Source organism: Ochotona curzoniae, unplaced genomic scaffold (genome assembly GCF_017591425.1).
Source record: "Ochotona curzoniae isolate NIBS_2020 unplaced genomic scaffold, NIBS_Ocur_1.0 contig_605, whole genome shotgun sequence".
In the NCBI taxonomy this organism is placed as follows: Eukaryota; Metazoa; Chordata; class Mammalia; order Lagomorpha; family Ochotonidae; genus Ochotona; species Ochotona curzoniae.
Window position 1 is genome coordinate 1,478,984 of NW_024466491.1, and position 21,466 is coordinate 1,500,449.

At 43.6% G+C, this 21,466-nt stretch overlaps 2 protein-coding genes across 2 annotated transcripts; both read left to right on the top strand.

The window, feature by feature from the left end:
• The first annotated feature begins 11,337 nt into the window (after positions 1-11,337).
• Positions 11,338-12,288, top strand: LOC121162965 (olfactory receptor 10H1). Its single transcript, XM_040990190.1, has one exon. It carries the CDS (start codon positions 11,338-11,340, stop codon positions 12,286-12,288), a length of 951 nt encoding a protein of 316 aa, XP_040846124.1.
• Positions 12,289-20,138: 7,850 nt separating this feature from the next.
• Positions 20,139-21,068, top strand: LOC121162966 (olfactory receptor 18-like). The gene has a single exon (XM_040990191.1). The coding sequence runs from the start codon at positions 20,175-20,177 to the stop codon at positions 21,066-21,068; it is 894 nt and encodes a 297-aa protein (XP_040846125.1). The 5' UTR covers positions 20,139-20,174.
• The last annotated feature ends 398 nt before the right edge of the window (positions 21,069-21,466 follow it).

Consider the following 21,466-nt stretch of genomic DNA (forward strand, 5'->3'; position numbering starts at 1 on the left):
ATAACCTATATTTCATCAGGAAAAAAAATAGTGTTGGTGAAAAAAGAAAACCAGTTCAACTCAGTTGCACATATTTGCAATTCAACCTGCGATGCTGATGCTACAGCAGAAACTATAAGGTGTGTAGTAAAATGGAATGTGAGGGGGAAATATTTTGGCACATAAGATTTAAAATTCATAATTTTATGTAGCTATATTCTTCACAGTATTTGAACCTTTAAAAATGCCTACAGTTTGGAGCCAGCTTTGGGGCATCAATGATCAGTGGGCAGTCTGCACTGTTGGCAAACTCTATTAGTTCCAGTTCTTGCTTTTCAAGCTTCTCCACTTCCAATACAGTGTCATGCAGATCAGCCTGTGAGAGCAGTAAGTTATGCTACATAGACTGGTACCCTTGCCACTGATACGGGCATCCCAGAACAAGCTCCTGTCTCCAAGGCTGACCATTAGCTCTCATCTCTGGCCAGTAAAACCATCTAAGAAGTGAACTAGATAATGGAAGAACACTATATTTTCCCTGTCTCTGTAATTCTGCTTCAAGAAAAAATTTTTTAAAATATATCAACTGTCTCTTTCTTAAATATGTTTAAAATATTTTTTCTGTTTGATCTCTTGCCTGGCAATACAGTTTTATAGGTCTTAGAATTTTAACATGTGGTTGTAGGGAAGGCCCAAGGCCAGGGTGGATTCCCAACCTTCCTACGGATGATTAAGAAAGTTTCCATAACACTTTGACTTTTTTTACTTTTTTTTTTTTTTTTAATTCTGAACGTCTGATATACAGAGAGAAGGAGAGACAGAGAGGAAGATTTTCCATCCAATGATTCACTCCCCATGTGGCTGCAACAGGGGAAGCTGAGCTGATCCAAAGTCAGGAGTGAGGCACATCTTTCTGGTCTCCTAAGTGGGTGCAGGGTCCCAAGGCTTTGGGCCGTCCTCCAGTGCTTTCCCAGGCCACAGGCAGAGAGCTGGGTGGAAAGTGAGGCTGCTGGGACATGCATCAGTGCCCATATGGGATCCTGGCAAGGTGAGGACTTTAGCCAGTAGCTTACCATGCCAGCCCTTAATTTTGACTTCTAAAGACAAATCTAAGTCATCATTTTATCAGCTCATAAATTGCTATTGCACCAAGGAAGAAATGCAAAACCCAGAATTCCAGAACACAATATAAATGCAGTTGAATAGTTTACGTACCTGTGTATCGTTGTTTGCTTAGAGGCCTTGGGAAGGTGATTTTTTTTTTAAATGAACTTTAACTCAATTTTATTCATTTTTCATTTCATTTGACAAACAGAGAGAATGACCCACCTCTGTCCTTTGATTCATCTCCCAAATGCTCACCGCAGGTGGTCCTGGTCCCAGCTGAAACCGGAAGCCAGCAACTCCAGCCTGATCCCCCCACGTGATACAGGAACTCAATACCAGCACCAACACAGGCTGCCTCTCACTGTGCTCATTAGCAGGAACTGGATCACAGTGGAGAGTAGAGATTAGAGTTGGGTACTCAAGGGCGAGGCAGGCTCCTCCTACCGCAGCCCAATGCATGCCATGCATGTCCAAACAGGTTCATGAGAGACTAAAGAATTGTATCTTTAGCTTACACTCATTTGAGACACTACACACACCCATGGCTGGCTCCTGGCCTTGGACCAACCCGTTTGCTTTCCTTTTGGCCCTTTGAGGAGTGAGCCCATGATGAAAGATCTCTCTGTCTCTCACCTTCACTCTCTAAGTACTGCCTCACGTATATTCAAACTTGGTTTTGTCCCTCCATCAAGCGCACACATTTCCTTCAAACCCTCTGTCTGTCCCAACATGAGCAGAGAGAAAAGAATATCATTGAACTCTTTTATTAAGATGACAATATGTTCTAAATCTCTACATCCATCTTGCTTGCCTAGAGAAAAGTCTAAAAGATAAAGTTCAAAATAATATGGCATGCAGTCTTGCTCTTCAGCAGCTGATCTGCTGTCCCAGGAAGAAACCACCACTGTTCCTATTGGACATTCCTGCAGAGGATGGAGGTGCTGACAGCAGACACCCAGGGGGTTACAGACACACTGACTGAGGCTGATGATCATGAGTCATGGGCGGCTGTGCTCAGTAGGAACAGAGATTTTTGCTTTCGATGCCTCCTCTCTGCCAAGTAGCAAGTGGTACATGGGAAATCAAAAGCAAAAGACAATCACCCTCAAAATACCCAGCTTAACCTGAGCGAGTGCGTGTTGACACTCGAAAAACTATTGTAAGTACTGAATAAAAGAGTGAGTTTATTTTAATATGAAAATAGATTAGGGAGAAAAAACTTTTGACGGTATGTGGCAAATGTACTATGTAGAAAACATATGCATAGATTTTTTTTAAAAGTTTGTATTACAATAACCCCATGCTTCGCAAATGTACTGAGTTTTCATATAAGAACAGCAACACATCCTGGTGAAGAGTTGGAATGCACAGTGTCCAGCAGGTTGCAACTTAGCGAATAAAATAGTTGACTTTAAAAAGTAGTAAACAATATGTAAAATGTATTTGTTCACTTTTGATTCATCTATGCCTGTAGGTCACACAGAGGGTGTCTACATTACGAGTTCATTCATCATTCAAAGATGTAGCGGTTGAGACGACATGCCCCGTATTAGAGATCCTGAAAACACACCAATAACAAGGTCAGGATTCAAAATGAGACCACATCTCTGGACCTGACGCCTCCCTCCACGCCACTGTCCCTGATTCATCAGAAAGTATACTAGAGTTCCAGAGGCCAAAGCATCAGATATGTCTGAAGTTCGTTGTTATTAACCTGTGCAGATTCTGCAGTAGAGATGGGAACTCACACCCCAACTGAGTGTCTCATTTTTGGGTACAGCGTGATGATTACAAGAGGAGGGAAGGAAGCGGAAAGTTGAAGTGACATTTCTCTAGAGGGAGACCATCTCTAAATGACCCTGTGCCTGCTCTCTCTGTGGTCTTTGACTCTGAACCCTGCCATCCTTCACAGGCTCCTGCCCACCACGATCTGTAAAGAAACCCCAAAGGAAGAGCACAGTGGGCAGAAGGCGTCTTCCTGGAGGAAGAAAAATGAGAAACACCCGGGTCATCACAGGGCAGTAAAGGTCATGCTCCTTGCACATTGCAATCTGGCCAACTGACAGCTTTCCTAATATTCTCTCCCCTTCTGTCACAACCAACATTTTTGTCTTCATGACGGACAAATAATGCTCCTGATATTCCACAATGCCTTTGTCTCCCTCAGCACTTACCAGGCTGTGCTGAGTCTCAGCTGAGGCATGACCCAGGCTGAGGGCTCTGCTGCTTCTCCTCTTCCCACCATGCAGCGGTGCCTCACATTTCTCTACTCAGGATTGGAGAAGAAACAGACTCAGGCTGCGTCCTTCTCATACCAGAGCTCACAATGCTATGGCCCATAGCACAGGGCAAAGCCCAGGTCTGAAGGTGCTGGCTCATTATTTACCCTTGAAGGACTCTTGGGGGTTCAGTGCCCAGAGCTCCTCATTAGCCAGCAGGTCCAGGATGTCCCAGTCTCAGAGGACTGGCTGATGCTGATGCAAGAGGGAATGGGGAAAAGAATTTGTACCTGGGACCTTGACACAAGAAAGATCACCTGTGTTCCTTTGCTCTGCTTCCAAGCGCAGGCTGTTGACATCAAACTCACAATACTGGTTTTCCCAAAAGTCTAAATAAGGGACTGTTGGAACTCAAAACTACCTTTGGCAAGGTAACAGGATAGAATATTAATGAACACAAGTCGATGGTGCTAGTAAACACAAATAACTCCATAACTGAGAAAGAAAGAAAAAAAATTGTAACTGCAGTCCCCTATAAAATAGCAAAGGGGAAATTATAAATACGTTGGAATGAATTTCACCAAAGATATGGATGACCTCTATGGTGAAACTAAGAGACAGTTTAAACAGAAATAGCAGACGTTAAAAGATGTTGAAATTTACCACGTTCCTGGATTGACAGAATCAACATCATCAAAATGTCCGTAGTAGCAAAACTAATACACCGCTTTAACATGACCGCAATCAAGATTCCTCCCCAACACTCATCTCAGATTAGAAAAGAAGATACGAAATTTCATCTGGAAACACAGGAATCCACAAAGAGCTAAAGCTATCTTGAAGAATAAAAACCAAGCAGAAGGAATCACAATTCCAGACCTCAAGACATAGAACAGCAGTCATCCAAACAGTGTGGTACTGGTACAGAAACAGAGCTGATCAATGAGACAGAAGGACAACCCTAGAAGGGAGCCCACACATGAATAGCCAACTAATCTTTGACAAGAGAACACAATATAATCCAGGGGGAACGTCTGGTCTCCTCAATAAATTCTTCTGTTGGGACAATTGAACAGCAGCCTGCAGAGATAAGAAGCAAGACCCCTGACTTCTCACCTTATACAAAAATCTACTCTAAATGGACGAAGGACGTCAATCTGCACTCAGAAACTACAGCAAAACAGGAAGCGCTCTCCAAGATACAGCAATGAGGAAAGGCTGTTTAAGAAAGTCACTAAACGCACGGGCAGTCAAAGCCAAGAAAAACAAATGGGACTACAATGAGCTAAAGCGCCTCTGTGCAGCAAAGCCTATGTTCAACAAGTGAAGAAATAGAACAGAATAGAATGGAATGGAATGGAATAGAATAGAATAGAATAGAATAGAATAGAATAGAATAGAATAGAATAGAATAGAAATAGAATAGAATAGAAATAGAATGGAATGGAATGGAATGGAATGGAATAGAATAGAATAGAATAGAATAGAATAGAATAGAATAGAATAGAATAGAATAGAATAGAATAGAATAGAATAGAATAGAATAGAATAGAATAGAATAGAATTTTGGCACACTACCCAACCAATAGGAGACTAACATCCAGGGTGTACAAAGAGCTTCAGGAAGTCCATGACCACACAACAAGCAACTTGTGAAATGAATTAGGCATTTTTGGAAAGAACAAATTCAAATGTCGAATAGACATAGGAAGAAATGCTCAGGCTGCTTAGCTGTCAGGGAAATCCAAATGAAAACCACACCGATTTTCACCAAACTCCAGTGAGATTGGCCTACATTCAGAATTCCACTCACAACACCTGCTGGTGTGGATACGGGAAGAAAGGTACCCTCCTTCACGGCTTTTGGCATGTAGGCTGGTACAATTACTGTGGAAATAAGAATGCAGAGTGTGAAGAGGGCTGAAAATGGACCTGGCTATCACTTTTGGTGATATATCCAATTAAAATGAAATCCGCACATGAGAAAGGATCTGTAATCCTATATTCACAGCAGCACAAACTAAAATAGCAAAGATGTGGAAACAACCTGGGTGCATTTCCAAAGAGGAATCGATAAAGAAATTGTAGCACATGTATTCCATGGAATACTACTCAAATACCAAAAGAATGAAATTCCTGGCACAGCTCTGGCCATTGCAGTCACTTGGGGAATGAATCAACAGACAGAAGATCTTCCTCTCTGTCTCTCTTCCTCTCTATGTATCTGACTTTGCAATACAAATAAACCTTTTTTTAAATTCCATTTTCATTTTATTCTTTATTGTCAATATTTATTTCTTTTCGTAGTTTATATTATCTTTGTTTTCTCTCCGTGTGTTCCTGCAAATCCTCCATTTATCTACATACAATTGTACATCCTCTGAGAAGCCCATGTGATAAAATTCTGAGAAACATGTTTGGTTTTATGTTTCTGTATACCCTGGACTCCTTCAGTTAACAAAATAGTATTTGTAAAAATGAAAAAATAAAATACACACACAGGCACACAGCAGTTGCATATCATGTCAGTTCATCTCTTTTTTTTTAATTATTAAATTTTGTATTTTAATTTTTGATGATGTTTACATAGTTGATCAGGGTAGGGAAGATTCAAGGGTTAGGGAAAAGTAGGTCATCTCTTATGGGGATATTTTAAAAATCTAAGCTATGGGGCCCGGCGCGGTGACGCAGTGGTTAAGGTCCTCGCCTTGCACGCCCGGGATTCCATATGGGTGCCGGTTCTATCCCAGAAGCCCCACTTCCCTTCCAGCTCCCTGCCTGTGGCCTGGGAAAGCAGTCGGGGACAGCCCAAAGCTTTGGGACCCTGCACCCGCGTGGGAGACCCGGAAGAGGTTCCTGGCTTCGGGTCGGCATAGCATCGGCCGTTGCGCTCACTTGGGGAGTGAATCATCGGACGGAAGATCTTCCTCTCTGTCTCTCCTCTCTGTATATCCGCCTTTCCAATATAAAAATAATAAAAATAAATCTTTAAAAAAATCTAAGCTATGTAGTATAAATGCAATTTTGAAGAAAAAGACTTGGTGCATAAGATTTACAATTCACAATTGTATATATATATTTGGCCAGAGTGTATGAAAACCCCCTATTGTTTTCCCTCTAATGACCATAAAATGAAAGCAACAACTCTAAGACACAATATAGGGAATAACTTTTCCCCCTTTAAGGAAATTGCTTGCATAAAAATGATCACAGCCTTTTCTTGTTGCACTTCAGCGAAGCAAAAAAAGAAACCTCAAAATTCACAGGCTACTTGAATTAAAAAAAAAAAAAAACTTGTATGGGGAGGTGGTTTAAGCAAAGAAACTGACATGCCCTATTTACTGAAAAGATTTTTTTTTTTTTGGCGTATGTTAAAAAAAAATTGGGAAATGTACGGGAGTAGGAAGCATTAGTGAGAAAATTCAGAGCTATTACCCTATTGAGGCTTTCCAAGTTTTGAGGCTTTTGCAAGTTCATGTCATTGAAATAAATAAGACAAAGCATTTATAAATAATGCTATTTTATAAGATAGCTAAGAACAGAACAATGCGTGTTTACTTACACGGATATAAAATGGGAATTCAATTTTACTCTTTGCCTGTTAGAACACAATTGGAGTGCCTTGTATTTTATCTTTATTTGGTCTAGCTGCCTACTTGATTCTGCAACGGTGTTTTCAAGTCTGGACTTTGATTATAGCCAATTAGTTACATATTTTAAAAGAGAGATGAAGCTGGGGCGAACACAGCGGCAGAGCAGGCAATCCTTTGACCTCAGCACCAGCATCCTATCTGGGCACTGGTTCAAGTCCCACGTGGGGCCCAGGCCTTGGGCTGCTGACCCCACGTGGGAAACCCAAAGTTGGCTCCCAGCTCCGGACACCATCCCAGCTCTGGCCGTTGCAGCTAACTGGGGAGTGAACCAGTCGATGGACGAGTTCTGTCTCTGTACTCCTCCAGTTTGATTTAGGGAACCATCAGGACAAGGAAAGAGTGAATGGAGAAATGATTGATCATGATGATAGGATTTCTATGTGGGGAGATAAAAAAAAAAATGTTTTGAAAACAAATAGAGACAGAGGCTGCACATCAGAAGTGAGTCCCAGGGAGTTGACACTTTAAATTGATTCATTATGTCATATAATTTTGCCTCAAGTTAAAAAAAAATTTTTTTTTCAATTAAAACAAGTGTTTTTCAAGGTTTTCACTTGTTGTTGCATCAGATGTGTTCAAGATTTGAACTAATGCCAAGGAAATTCATGACGATGATTTTCCAGTGTCCTTCTGGGTAGCGGTTCAGCTCCTCAATAGGTTGAAAGAAATTTGTGTGTCCTTCGATTTTATCAATCCTTTAAAACACCATTTACAGAACAAGAGAATTCAGATGGGGAAGATGAGGGTCAAGGAAAAATCTCAAGCAACTTCCTGGGTCCTGTGGGTAATGGAAGTGGCGCTGTTTCGTAACAAACACTCAGTGTCCCAAATCTCACATTTGTGGAACCATAAACTTCACTCCAGACCCCTGAGATGCTCAGGTAATTGGCTTCCTCTTGGCAGGAAGGGAGGGAGGAGTAGTAGTGAGGACACAGACTCCCTGAGGTTACCTACATCCTGGAAGCATCCCCAGGGTCCCAACATCTCCACAGCAGAGACAGGGGCCAAAGGACCACAGTCAGAGAAGACGGCAGATGGGGAAAGGATGGTATAAATATTAATGACCAGGTTCAGCCAAGCCCCTCTTTGATCAGCCAGTCCCCAGTTGGGGCAGCCCTCCTTTGTCCCTGGGTCTGTAGATTAAGGCAATTAACTTCCCTGACCCGGCACCCACGGGTGACTTAGAGAAGCAGGCAGTTTGTACAATTTGTCAGGCAATGCATGCCTGTGGAGAAGCAGGCTTCAAACCAGGGTGATGCACTCTCAAAAACCTCACCTGTTGTGCAACTCCTGATACCTGATGAGGTAGGTTCCTTGGGCAGGTGAGAAAACTTAGGTGTGACAAGAGGAGATATTTTGTAGCATTATCCAGAATGCTTCTGTGTTTTGCACGTTCCTGCTGGGTCTGTGCTGAGGAGAAAACCATGAAAAAAAAAAAAAAGTATCAAGAAGAAGCAAAGGAGAGGCAGTAGGCGGGTTCTGATTGAGAGGATCTGAATAACTAGCCAGGAGGAGTAAAGAATTAGACACACATCGGTGGGAACTGCAAAGGCAGCAAATAGGGGCTTAGATGACTAAGAAGAGGGAGCCAGAAGAAGCTTGGGGTCTGAGAGAAAGGACCCCAAGCTCTGGGTTTGCAGTTGGAATTGGTTCTATTCCCCAGGAGGGTGTTTGGCACTATCTGAAGATGTTTCTGATCGTTGTGGTAAGGGGATTCTATCACCAACAGCTAGTATGTCCAGCCAGGCATCCTGCCCAACCGCATCCTACAAGGGATACCAGCCCCCAAAGAGTGATCAGCCCCCTTCCTTCTCGCTAGTTCTCAGGTGACAGGTAAAGTGAGATCACGCAGCACCTGCTGTTACAAGTGTTTGCTAGGCTTGTCTCATCAGAAACCGAAGAGACTGAATAAGACGTTGTACACATCAGCGGAACTAAAATGTGTATTTCAAAATCTCTCACCTTACAAAGAGAAGTAACGGAGGTGATACGTACATTCATTTATATTTCACCGTGCTGTCTTTGGGGACACAGTCACACAGCACCTACATGTGTGCAATTCTCATGTGTCAGGCAAAAGTATTATTAAGAATTTACAGACAACCGGTCTGTAGGTACCAAGGGCTCCTAATGTTAAAGTTGGGTAACCCTGTTGTCAAAATATGTATCCGTACAGATATGTACACATATACAGATATGCATATATACATATGCACATATTTATGTTACATTAATGAAGACATGTTGACCCCCTCAGTGAAATCCACAATTGATGTTATGATCCACAAGAATGCATCATTCTCTGGGTTGTAACAAACTCATGATGTGACATGTCTAACACGTTCTGTGCTCATTCTTTCGATTTTTTAACTGCAATGCTGTGGGAGCAAAGATTTTTTTTTTCCTGTTTCCATAGTTTAACCCTTTCTGAATAAAAGATATTTGTTATACATGAAGCCCCCGCAACCATAATTTCATAGCGTGCTATCCACGTAGTGACGTTCCCCCCAGATGTTGTCAGATTTTGGTCAATATAGATTTCTTTCTTTCCTTTGAACTTGTGAGATGATGAAGACGTGAGAATCTCTGTGTAAGTCAGCCATGGAGGGAGAAGACCTCCTTGGCCTGGAAGGGGCCTCTGCTTCGTATGAACAGCAGTGACAGCCACCACGAGCGGTGGCTATGACTAAAAGGAAGACAAATGTTGTGATCGCCCTGACCTGAGTTTTGATACTGGCTTTTCTATTTCAGACTTGGGAGCCCCTGGACAACGGATGTGTGCCCTTGGAGGTACAGCTTCCCGGTGTGCAAAAATGCACCCCAAAACAGGTGCTTTCTAACGTGTGAGAGATCCTTGCACAGGAGTTAGTCTGTAGGCTATATAAAGGGTAGCTGTTCTCATTAGCTTCATCTGTGTTTTAAAAAAAGCAGTCTCTGCATGTGAATAGTTAATTCACAGTTCTGGGAATACTTCATAGTTTCAAGATGATCCATTTAAAAAAAATTGACAGTCATGAATAAAAAGTGTCTAACTCCATAACGACTTTTTAGGGTACTCACGCAGGGGGTGGGAGGAAAGCCTATTTTGGAAATGGGGCTGTTCGGGAGGAACAGAGCAGATGTAGCTGAGGTGAGCCTGGGAAATAAACAGGGCTGGGGCTGGCACAATGGACAGTCCTCTGCTTTGCAGCACTGGCATGGCATATGGGCACCAGATCATGTCCCATCTCCACCACTTCCCATCCAGGTCCCTGCTTGTGGGATGGGAAAGCAGTCGAGGACGGCCCAAAGCCTTGGGACCCTGCACCCACATGGGAGACCCGGAAGAGCTTGGCACTCCTGGCTTCTGTTTTTCCCCCATTAAGAAGCCAGGAGTTTATTAATGATAGAAACAGGACAAACTTCAAACCACACTGCAATTACTCTTTGAAACACCAAAAGAAGTCCTTGTTTTTCAGATGGTTGCATTGTTCGTGCCGTATCAGTATTTGCAATATCATTGCTGTGTTTTTTTCAAGGGTTGGATTGCCTTTGCTCTGGGCACATTTGCTTGGGACATGACCAACTCTATATCCTTACCTTCCATACCGGTTTCAGCACCCGCTTGCTCTCCACTTTGCTCCGGCACAGTTGGAGTCTGTGTGTGTTTTCCTGAATGTTGGAGACAGCTTCACCTCGAACTTTGAATTTCTCAGCCGCTGCTCAACTGTGCTTGCTGAGATAAATCCTCAATCTTGGCTTCCCCCAAAATGATGCAGGAGTCTGAAGCTGGGTTCTTGTAGACATCTTGTTCTGTCATGACAAAGAGAATACTCTTAAACTTCCAGGAAGGGACTCTAGCAACCCCTGCAACCTGCTGAAGACAGCAGGGACACAGCCTCCCATGCCTTCTCCTCAAATTCTCTTTAACCTTATGGATGGGTTCTTCATATGATTACAGCTGGCACAGCCAGCAGGACCTGTTGCTTGGTGGTCTGTATGAATCCTGTTCCCCCAAACTCCGACATGGACTCATCGCTGTCCGATTCTGTCCAAGCTTGGGCTGTGGCAACCACTGCTCAGTAGGTAGGGACCATTTCCACGGCTTCACACGGTATGTTGTGAGGGGGATGCAGAACAAAGACGGTGGCAGAAAGAGAGCAAGCAACAGCCTCTCAGTGAATTTTTTCAGAAATTCAAACTTGACAGTTAGTATCTTGCTTACCAGATTGATGTTCGTATCACACTAGACAGAAGTGGCAACTGAATGCTTGCAAGATGTCACCACAAACCAGGAGAAGCCCCTTGGGCACGTTCTCCTGGTAAGTATGATGGCAGCTGGTCACTTTTCTGCCCAGAGTAACTGACCTCTCCACTTCCTCACGCCAGGAACAGCCTCCATGCAGGGAGCCAACCACTCAGACGTGATTGAATTCATCCTGATCGGCTTCTCCACCTTCCCTCACCTGCAGCTCATGTTCTTCCTGCTCTTCCTGCTGATGTACCTGTTCACGCTGCTGGGGAACCTGCTCATCATGGCCACCGTGTGGAGCGAGCGCAGCCTGCACACGCCCATGTACCTCTTCCTGTGCGCTCTCTCCATCTCGGAGATCCTCTACACGCTGGCCATCATCCCGCGCATGCTGGCCGACCTGCTGTCCGCCCACCACTCCATCACCTTCCTGGCCTGTGCAAACCAGATGTTCTTCTCCTTTACCTTTGGTTTCACCCACTCGTTTCTGCTCACAATCATGGGTTATGACCGCTACGTGGCCATCTGCCACCCCTTGCGTTACAGCATGCTCATGAGTCCCCGTGGTTGTGCCTGCCTGGTGGCCTGGTCCTGGGTTGGTGGCTCAGTCATGGGGACAGTGGTAACCACAGCTGTTTTCCACCTCACCTTCTGTGGACCTAACAAGATCCACCATTTTGCTTGCCACATGCCACCCCTCTTGAAGTTGGCCTGTGGAAGTAGCGTCCCAGTGGTGGCCAAGAGCGTGGGTCTAGTGTGTATCATGACGCTGCTTGGCTGTTTTCTCCTCATCTTGCTCTCCTATATCTTCATTGTAGCCACCATCCTGAACATCCCTTCAGTTGAGAGTCGGCACAAAGCCTTCTCCACCTGTGCGTCACACCTGACCGTGGTGGTTGTGCATTACGGCTTTGCCTCTGTCATCTACCTCAAGCCCAAGGGTCCTCGGTCTCTGGAAGGAGACACCTTGATGGGCATTACCTATACAGTTCTCACTCCCTTCCTCAGCCCCATCATCTTCAGTCTGAGGAACAAGGAGCTGAAAAATGCCATGAAAAAGACTTTCTTCAGCAAACTCTATCCAGAAAACAGTGGATGATCTGGGGTAAATTCCTTGGGAAAAAAAGAATTGAATGACTAGATTCTACTGTTAGAATTTATAACCCTACTCAGGGGGAGGGGAGCAGATTGAAAAAAAAGAAACATTATTATAACCCTGAGGCAAGAACAATCACACCGCTTTTGGAAATGAGCTCAGAGTAAGTTGTGTTTGATGTGTTCAGATTAACAAGGACATTTGTTGTTCTGGACTTTTCCTCTCTCCTCTCCAAGTCACTGCCCTCCAGCTGATTTCCCCTGTTTCATTACCACAGTATAGTCCACCACAAACAGTCATATATCCATCATTCTGCTATTTACGTGTATCCTGACATTGTAGGTATGGATGGAGGTAGAGAGTCAGGTGTCCTATTCCTAATATATATTAGTTTCAGAGAGTCCTTCCTTGATTTGAAAGTAGAAATACATATTGCATTGTATCTTCACATCTGGATACGATAGTCTCTATTACTCAGTTATTAAACATCCTCTTAAATGAAAAGTCATAAAACAAAGCCAACAATAAGAAGGAAAAGATAGAAGATTTACCACACCATGAAGTAAATAACAGGCTACAATTCCTTGAAGTGCATGATGCTGCTGTGGGACCTATGAGTCACTGAGGAAATTCACAAGAAAACAGAAGCTTTCTATTAAGTGAATGAAAATGAAAACAAAAGTCTCCAACACCCTGAGATGCAGCACACACGGCCGTGAAAGGGCTGTTGATCTTGTCTGTGCATGAAGGCTGCCTTATGTGAGATGAGAGTTTAATGGAAGATTAGGATCAGGCTGCAAAGACTGCTTTGAAGCTTACTGTGGCCTCCTTGGTGTACACTGTGGTCACCCCCATGCTGAACCCCTTTATCTACAGCCTGAGGAACAGGGACATGAAGAGGGCCATGAGGAGGCTCCTGAGCAGTGCTGCTGTGGTCCCTGTGCCATGGCTTTGGAGTGGAGGAGGGGAAAGAGTGAAAGCCAATATTGCAGACCTCCAATTTGCACCTGCCTGTTGACAGGATGTTTGATGCTCTTGTGTCCTCCAATCCCGTGTCTGAATATTACTGCTCTGATCTTTTTAATAGGGAAGAATAACAGGTTTTTGATACATGGAAAGTATCATATATGACATACTATTACATCTATGGATCTTTCTAGTTTGTTAGTGATGATCCAGGTATCCTGCACAGATGTCCACTCACAGTTTGGGTCTTCTTGGAGTTTCCATCTTGCATAAATCATATGTACTTCCCATATGCATTATGAATGTAACTTGTTTGTGCTGATTTTCAGTGTGAACCCAGAGCACCACTCCTTTCTATTGCTCCCCCTGAGACAATTACCCACCCACAGACCAGGTGCTCGGTGCCAGAGAGTCTGACTTCTTGAATTGATACTAAGTCCTAGGTGAGAATTTTTTAAAATATATTTGTTTTATTTATTTTAAAGGCACTGTGAAAGAGTGGGAGGGAGTCAAATCAAAGATGGACTCCCAATGAAAACTGTTCACTAGATCTTGACACTAGGATGCTGCCATGGTCCATGCCCACAATGATGGATATGTGACTGTTTATGAAGACCTATACCTTAATAATAATATTGGGTAACTCAGTGAGGGTGTTGGGCGACTTGGAGAGGAAGTAAGAGAAATCCAAGGGCCTATATAAATGTATCATATAATGATATAATAACAATAAAGAGAAATAAAATAAATTAAAAAGAAAGAAAAGAAATAAACTTCTGAGCACAGAATATTGGTTACAGGAACTTGGGAAGGATGAAATAAAAGTTGTGTATGCTTGGCTATTTATGACCTATAACTTTAAAGTAAAAGAATAAATTTGGTGAGAGGACCTGAGAACCTTTAGAATCCCATAATTTTTATGAATTTTAAATGATTCTGAAATAAAACGTCGAAAAGCAAATAGAAGTCTTCATAAACAAATGCTTTGGAAATTCAAAAACTCGCCTCTTGTAATGGGTAGAATTTTACACTGAACACTTTATTGCAGTCTGAGTATGTTATTTTTTGTTTCAGCGCCAGAATTTGATTTTTTTTTTGAGTTTGTGCTATTGTTACTTCAAGTATCATCCTTTGTGCACATTTTTTCTGATTGTAAGTAGATTGTCTATGCATGATACGTACAATGATTCACTCCCCAAGTGACCGCAATGGCCAGAGCTGTGCCGATCCGAAACCAGGAGCCTGGGGCCTCATCCAGGTCTCCCTTGTCTCCCTACTTTTGTCTGTAATTTCATTACAATTTCCAAATAATAGGTAAATCTTTTTTAAAAAAAAATATTAGCCTGTGTATATGGGTATTCAGAATGCCTCTCTCAGTGGCAGGCACTTAGCACCATGATCAAAAAACCTTTTGGTACATATGAGTCCCAAATACAGGATTCTGGTTGGAGTTCCAGCTCTGCTTCTAACCCCCCCACTTTCTGCTAATCTTCTCCCCCTGAGGCAGGAGAGGATGGTTACAGTATTGGGGTCTTTCCTCTCTGTGTGGGAGACCCAGATTTTATTTTCCAGGAATTAGCTCTGTCCTCTTGGGAGAGTTTGGGGTGTGGACCAGCAGATGGGATTTGTGAAACAAAATGATCTAAGCAGGCTGGCTATGTATTAAAGCCTTTCCTCGACAGAGTGCTAAGCCTGTGGTTGTGAGGTGAAGCCAAAAAATGTGCATTGTAATAATTAAAAAAAAAAAAAGAAGCAGCGATACTGGATGGGGAATATGGGCAGGAGGGAGGGTGGTTGGAAAATTACACTATGCTCCCAAATCTGTTCTGTGAAATTTATTTTCTTTATATAAACATCTTGTAAGAAGAAACGAGGAAGCAATCTGCCATACCAATTCCTCTACCAAATCCTGGACAAATCCCTAAGTGTGTGTCCATTCCCAGAATCATGGGATTCCGAAGGTCCAGTCCCGACGTGAGAGCCTCAGCATTCCCTGCTCACAGGATTTGCACAGGGCTGGACACTCATTTCCCAGTGATGTTCTTCACTAAGGGAGCCCAGCCCAGTGAGTTCTGTTGGACGTAGAGGCTGAGGGAGGGTTGTGGAACTTTTGCTTCCCCATATGCTGGTGAGCAGAGTAGATGAGATGGTTTGGTTCATGGGGGAAATCAAGAGGTGATGGAAAAGATTTATTCCTTTCACACTGATTCATTGCAGATTAAGCCAGGACGTTTACATCACACTTTATGGTAGGACCAAGGGACTAATTTCACGCACATGGACTCTTTCAAATTTCATAGAAAATGTACTTTATGAAGTTTCTTTATTACATTTTCTTTTTTTTTTTATTTTTAAAGATTTATTTTTATTATTTTTTATTGGAAAGGCGGATATACAGAGAGGAGAGACAGAGAGGAAGATCTTCCGTCCGATGATTCACTCCCCAAGTGAGCCGCAACGGGTCGATACTATGCCGATCCGAAGCCAGGAGCCTCTTCCGGGTCTCCCACACGGGTGCAGGGTCCCAAAGCTTTGGGCCGTCCTCGACTGCTTTCCCAGGCCACAGGCAGGGAGCTGGAAGGGAAGCGGGGCTGCCGGGATTAGAACCGGCGCCCATATGGGATTGTGGGCGTGCTAGGCGAGGACTTAACCACTTGCGCCACCGCGCCGGGCCCACTTTATTACATTTTCTACACACTTTCAAAACTAGTGTATTTTGCTGCATCTAATGTATGGATGTTCAAGTATCAAATAAAAACACAGAAGGCAATTTTAATATATTACAGCACTTCATGAGGAGATGCAACTTTAAGTGAAGATTCGCTCAAATTAGCGAAAACTGTAAGTTGCAAAGACATCAAATACTAATACAAGTAAATGCTTCGAAAATGAAACTGGAAGCTGTCTTTTAAGACCAATGAGAGAAACTGAAGATGGTATTGGATTCTTGGAATAGAAAATCTGAATCGGTATTATTTTTATGATTGGATTCAATGCATTGACAGATATAAAGTCACACATTGAGTTGAAATTATAAATGTAAAGTCTGAGTTTTAAGCCAAGATTCTGCACTTGGAAGCTAGCAGCAAAAGGAGCACAGGTGGACCGCCTTGTGCCTTGGTCCCAGGGACACTGACTCTCCCCATTCCCTCTTCCATAATTATCCACCAGTCCTCAGAGACTGGGACATTCTGGACCTTCTGGCTAATGAGGAGCTCTGGGCACTGAGCCTCCAGGGTCATTCAATGTAAATAATGAGTCAGAAATTGCAGACCTTGACTTTGCCAGTGGAAATCTGGCAGTGCTTTGCTGTGACCTGTAGCATTGTGAGCACCTGCGTGAGGAAGACAAGCCCTGAGTCCGCCTGTTTTCCAGTCCAGAATCAAAGATGTGAGACATCACTTGATGGCAGAAAGAAGGGGAGCAGTGGAGCCCTCGCCCTGGGTCCTGCCTCGGCAGAGACTGAGCACAGCCTGGTATGTGCCAAGGGAGATGGTAGAGGCATCTGGGAATGTCAGGTGCATGCTTTTCTCAGCATCAGGACAGAAATGATGGTTGTGATGGAGTGCAGGGAACAGTTCAGCTCAGGACATTGTGAAGTTTAATGAACTCCCATCCATCCCAGGTCCCCGACGTAGGGCATGCTTCGAGGGTTCTGCTCGAGGGGTTTTGATAGTTCAGCAGTTCTGAATTGCTGCCAGCCTCGCCGTCCCAAGCACAATGAAGTTGCTGCAGAATCCACTGGTTGACATAGTCCACCTTAGAGTCTCCGTTTGCCCAGTTTTTCACTGCCAACACATGGCTGGGATAGTTGATTGATTTGTTCAGTCCTCTGTCCTCTGTCGTGGTGCCAGGTGCCCTCTGCAGGTTCCGATGGACTGCCCTATCCTCCGTGGGCACCTGGCTATGCTGTTCACTGCTCCATCTGAGCCTCTGAGGAGGCTCGGCTCTGGCACTTGCACTCCATGTTCAGACCATGAAACCTGCGCTTCTCTTCATGGTTGGGGTTCTGAGTCTGCAGTTCAGTTGGAGGGGTCCCCAAAGAAACTTCATCTGATGTGATTCCAGACCTGATTCTTGTGTGTGCTTGTCAGTACTTACATACCTTTGGTGATCACTCCAGCTCGTGTGAGTAAGAAATCTGAGGTGTTAGAGTCCAAATTACTGCAGAAAAGGGACAGAGATGAATAAAGAATCTCACGGTTACTGATGCCGTGAGCTCTGGGCTGCTGCTGAAAATTTTTGGATGATTTGGGGAGAGCAGAGGTCTCTAATGCAGCAGACCTAGGGATAATGTCTTTGGGAATCAGGTCTCCTCCACGGACCACTTTTCTTCCACTGAGTGGGTTCTCGGGACCTGTGACTGTGGGCACTGCCAGCTATTGGAATTGATGCATCCGTGGCACAGCTGTTCTGGATAATCAATGTGCCCATTATCGAATTTCCTACTTGTAACAGATAAATCCAAAGCAGATGAAATAAGTTTTAGACACTGTCATTAGCATGTTAATGTTAGTTTTAGCACACTTAATTGAAATTCAATCTGCTTAACACTGCTTTCTTATTGCTGTACTGGCACTTGTTACACCTGCCAGTGTAGGAGAGAACTTCTGAAATGGTCATGCAAAAATCGAATGAGCATTTTGAGCTAATTTTGCTACAAACATTTTTAAAAATTCATGTGGATATTTTCCACAGTATACATTTTCTAAACATGAAAATAGTTATTCCCCCAAATTATTTTTGTGGTAAATAAAGTTACACTTCCATTCTTCCAAAATCCAGAATTTTAGAAAATAATCATGTTCCCATAAATGTGTATTTTGTACATTTGGGGGAAGCACAGCTATCTTTCTCTCTCATGCCTGAGATCCTGAACTGCTTGTGTTGTTTGAACAGGGGAGGCATCAAAAGGCTGTGTCTCACACCCTGAACTGAGCAGTTCTTGGAACAAAACCACTGGTCATGGTCACTGTGGCGATCACGTGGTGTTGTCCTGTTGGCACCTTGATCCCTTTCAACAATGTCCCATGAAATCAGAGCTGCTTGGGAATATCAGAATAGCATGGGCTTGTGTCTCTAAGAAGGACATAGGGTCCTGTAATTTTACAAGCAATGGAGTCGATGACGGAACTGTTTTTGATGAGTATTGAAAAAAATGAAGGCAGAGATATTCAGGTGTGTAATAATAAAAAAAAAGAGAAAGACAGATGTTCTACTGGAGATCAGATGTTCTTAGACTTGGGCAACATTGTCGCCACTAGTTAGTTCCCTTTGCCAACGTCATTCATCAACAAACTTCTTTCTGTGACAAATCTCTATTTTAAAATATGGGAACAACAAGATATTTAAGTTCTAACTTCCCCTGGATTCAAAATCTGCCACAGATAGAGAAGTTATTCTTCCATTTTTTGCAGCAAATGTAACTAAAATGTTTATAGTTGCATAAAAGCTTGGATTTTTTTTTTCCTAGTACACACTTCACAAGCTTCTTGAAGATCCCTCTTGAATTTGCCAACTACTTTCCATGAGTTCAGCAGTAAAATTACAGAGAAATGGCGAGATTTATACCCATTTCTTGGATATATACCATAGATTTATACCCTAAGTGAATGAGCCAGGAGTAGAATGCTGATTTCCTTGTATCTTTCTCATCACAGTGGCTCCTCCACTCGAGGCAAGTAAAAATCAACACACACACACAACCTCAGCAGATTAGTTTTTCTAGTAAGTTATCATGAAAAGATTGCTGCCAGATACTGCACAGGGAGATATTTTTTTAATGATCTGTCATAAAATGATGGGGAAAAGAGTGATTGCTGAATTAAGTTCCAGCTAGCAGCCTCTCTGTTGGTCCTGACATGGATACTGTAGGCATATTGGAGAGTCCCCTGGTGACTGACTCTCAAAGAAAAAGAGGTTATAGAGTCCAGCGCGGTAGCCCAGTGGCTAAAATCCTTGCCTTGAATGCACTGACATCCCATATGGGCGCTGGTTCTAATCCCACGATCCTGCTTCCCATCCAGCTCCCTGCTTGTGGGTTGGGAAAGCAGGGGAGGACGGCCCAAAGCCTTGGGACCCTGCACCCGCATGGGAGACCCAGAAAAGGCTCCAGGCTCTTGACTTCAGCTCAGCTCAGCTCAGCTCATGCCATTGTGGCCACTTGGAGAGTGAATCAATGGATGGAAGATCTTCCTCTCTGTCTCTCCTCCTCTCTGAATATCTGACTTTGCAATAAAAATTTAAAAAATAAATCCTTAAAAGAAAGGAAAAAAAAAAAAGATCATGAAGGGAATACAGAAAACCTAGGAATGAGAAAATCCTGACCAAAAAAATATTTTCCCATCAAGAACAATCAAACTTCATGCTTACATAAAGCAATCCTAGCTTTTTGTAAGAGTAGTTATAAATAGGGCCCGGCGCGGTGGCGCAAGTGGTTAAGGTCCTCGCCTAGCACACCCGGGATCCCATATGGGCGCCGGTTCTAATCCCGGCAGCCCCGCTTCCTTTCCAGCTCCCTGCCTGTGGCCTGGGAAAGCAGTCGAGGACGGCCCAAAGCTTTGGGACCCTGCACCCGCGTGGGAGACTCGGAAGAGGCTCCTGGCTTCGGATAGGCATAGCATCGGCCGTTGCGCTCACTTGGGGAGTGAATCATCGGACGGAAGATCTTCCTCTCTGTCTCTCCTCTCTGTATATCTGCCTTTCCAATAAAAAATAATAAAAATAAATCTTTTTTTAAAAAATGCTATTGATTCTACCAACCTAAGAATTACTCCTGTGTTTTATCCTTGATACACTGAAGTCATAATATGTACAATTCCCATGTGACTGCTTTTCCTGTAGCTAACACTGTTTCCTTTTACACAAGGTTCCGGGGTGATACAGAAATCAGAAATCTCACACGTGTCTCAGAATTCCACCTCATGGGCTTCTCAGAGGATCCAGAGCTGCAGCCATTCCTCCTGGGACTGTTCCTCTCCATGTACCTGGTCACACTGCTCGGGAACCTGCTCATCATCCTGGCTGTCACCTCTGACTCCCACCTGCACACACCCATGTACTTCTTCCTCTGCAGCCTGTCCTTGGCTGACATGGGGTTCATCTCCACCACGGTTTCCAAGATGGTTGTGGACATCCTCACCCACAGCACAGCCATGTCCTATGCCGGCTGCCTGACTCAGATGTCTCTCTTTCTCCTCTTTGGATGCATGGATGATTTGCTCCTGACAGTGATGGCCTATGACCGCTTTGTCGCCATCTGTCACCCCCTGCATTACCAGGTCATCATGAACCCCTGCCATTGCAACATCTTAGTGTCATTGTCCTTCATGGCCAGCCTTTTGGATGCTCTGGTGCACAGTTTGGTCGTCTTACAAATTATGTGCTTCAAGGATTTGGACATTTCTAGTTTCTTCTGTGACCCATCTCTACTTCTCATTCTTACTTGCTCTGACACCCTCAGCAGTGACATAGTCATCTATCTTGTTGGCATCATATATGGCTTGCTCCCTATGTCAGGGATCCTCTTCTCCTACTATAAAATTGTCTCCTCCATCCTGAGGGTCCCATCTCCAGGTGGCAGGTACAAAGCCTTCTCCACCTGTGGCTCTCACCTCACAGTGGTTTGCTTATTTTATGGAACAGGCCTGGGAGTGTATTTCAGTTCAACTTTCTCTGGTTCTGCTGGGGAAGGTGCCTTGGCTTCCTTGGTGTACACTATGGTCACCCCCATGCTGAACCCCTTTATCTACAGCCTGAGGAACAGGGACATCAAGAGAGCCATGCACACTCTGCTCAAGAAAACAGTCTCATTTTAGTCCCTGTGTGTTTGGACCTGGTGCGAAAGAGCAGCAAACCTAAACATTAGGTTTTCCAAATCTCTCTTCCCTAAATACCTGGAATGTGAGGCTCCTGTTCTCTCCATATTTGTTTCTGAATATTGCTTCTTTTGGTCTTTGTAATGTAGAATATTGTGGAATTTTAAATATGTATTTATAACTGCTCTTCTGAATCCTGTTTACCTGTCACATTCTCTGTAGTTTATTATTTCTGATCCAATCATCGCGTTGGACAGGTGAGCAACTTCTGTGTTTAGACTTTGTATCTCGCATTAATTCGTACGTATGTTCCACACACATTTGGAACCTTTGTGAGTTTGTCCTTGCTTTTCACATGGATCGATAACGTTGTTCATTTTGGGGGAAACCACCCCATG

Bases quoted from the DNA above. Each gene is read 5' to 3' on its own strand.
- LOC121162965 (XM_040990190.1), top strand. From the start codon at position 11,338: ATGCAGGGAGCCAACCACTCAGACGTGATTGAATTCATCCTGATCGGC.
- LOC121162966 (XM_040990191.1), top strand. From the start codon at position 20,175: ATGGGCTTCTCAGAGGATCCAGAGCTGCAGCCATTCCTCCTGGGACTG.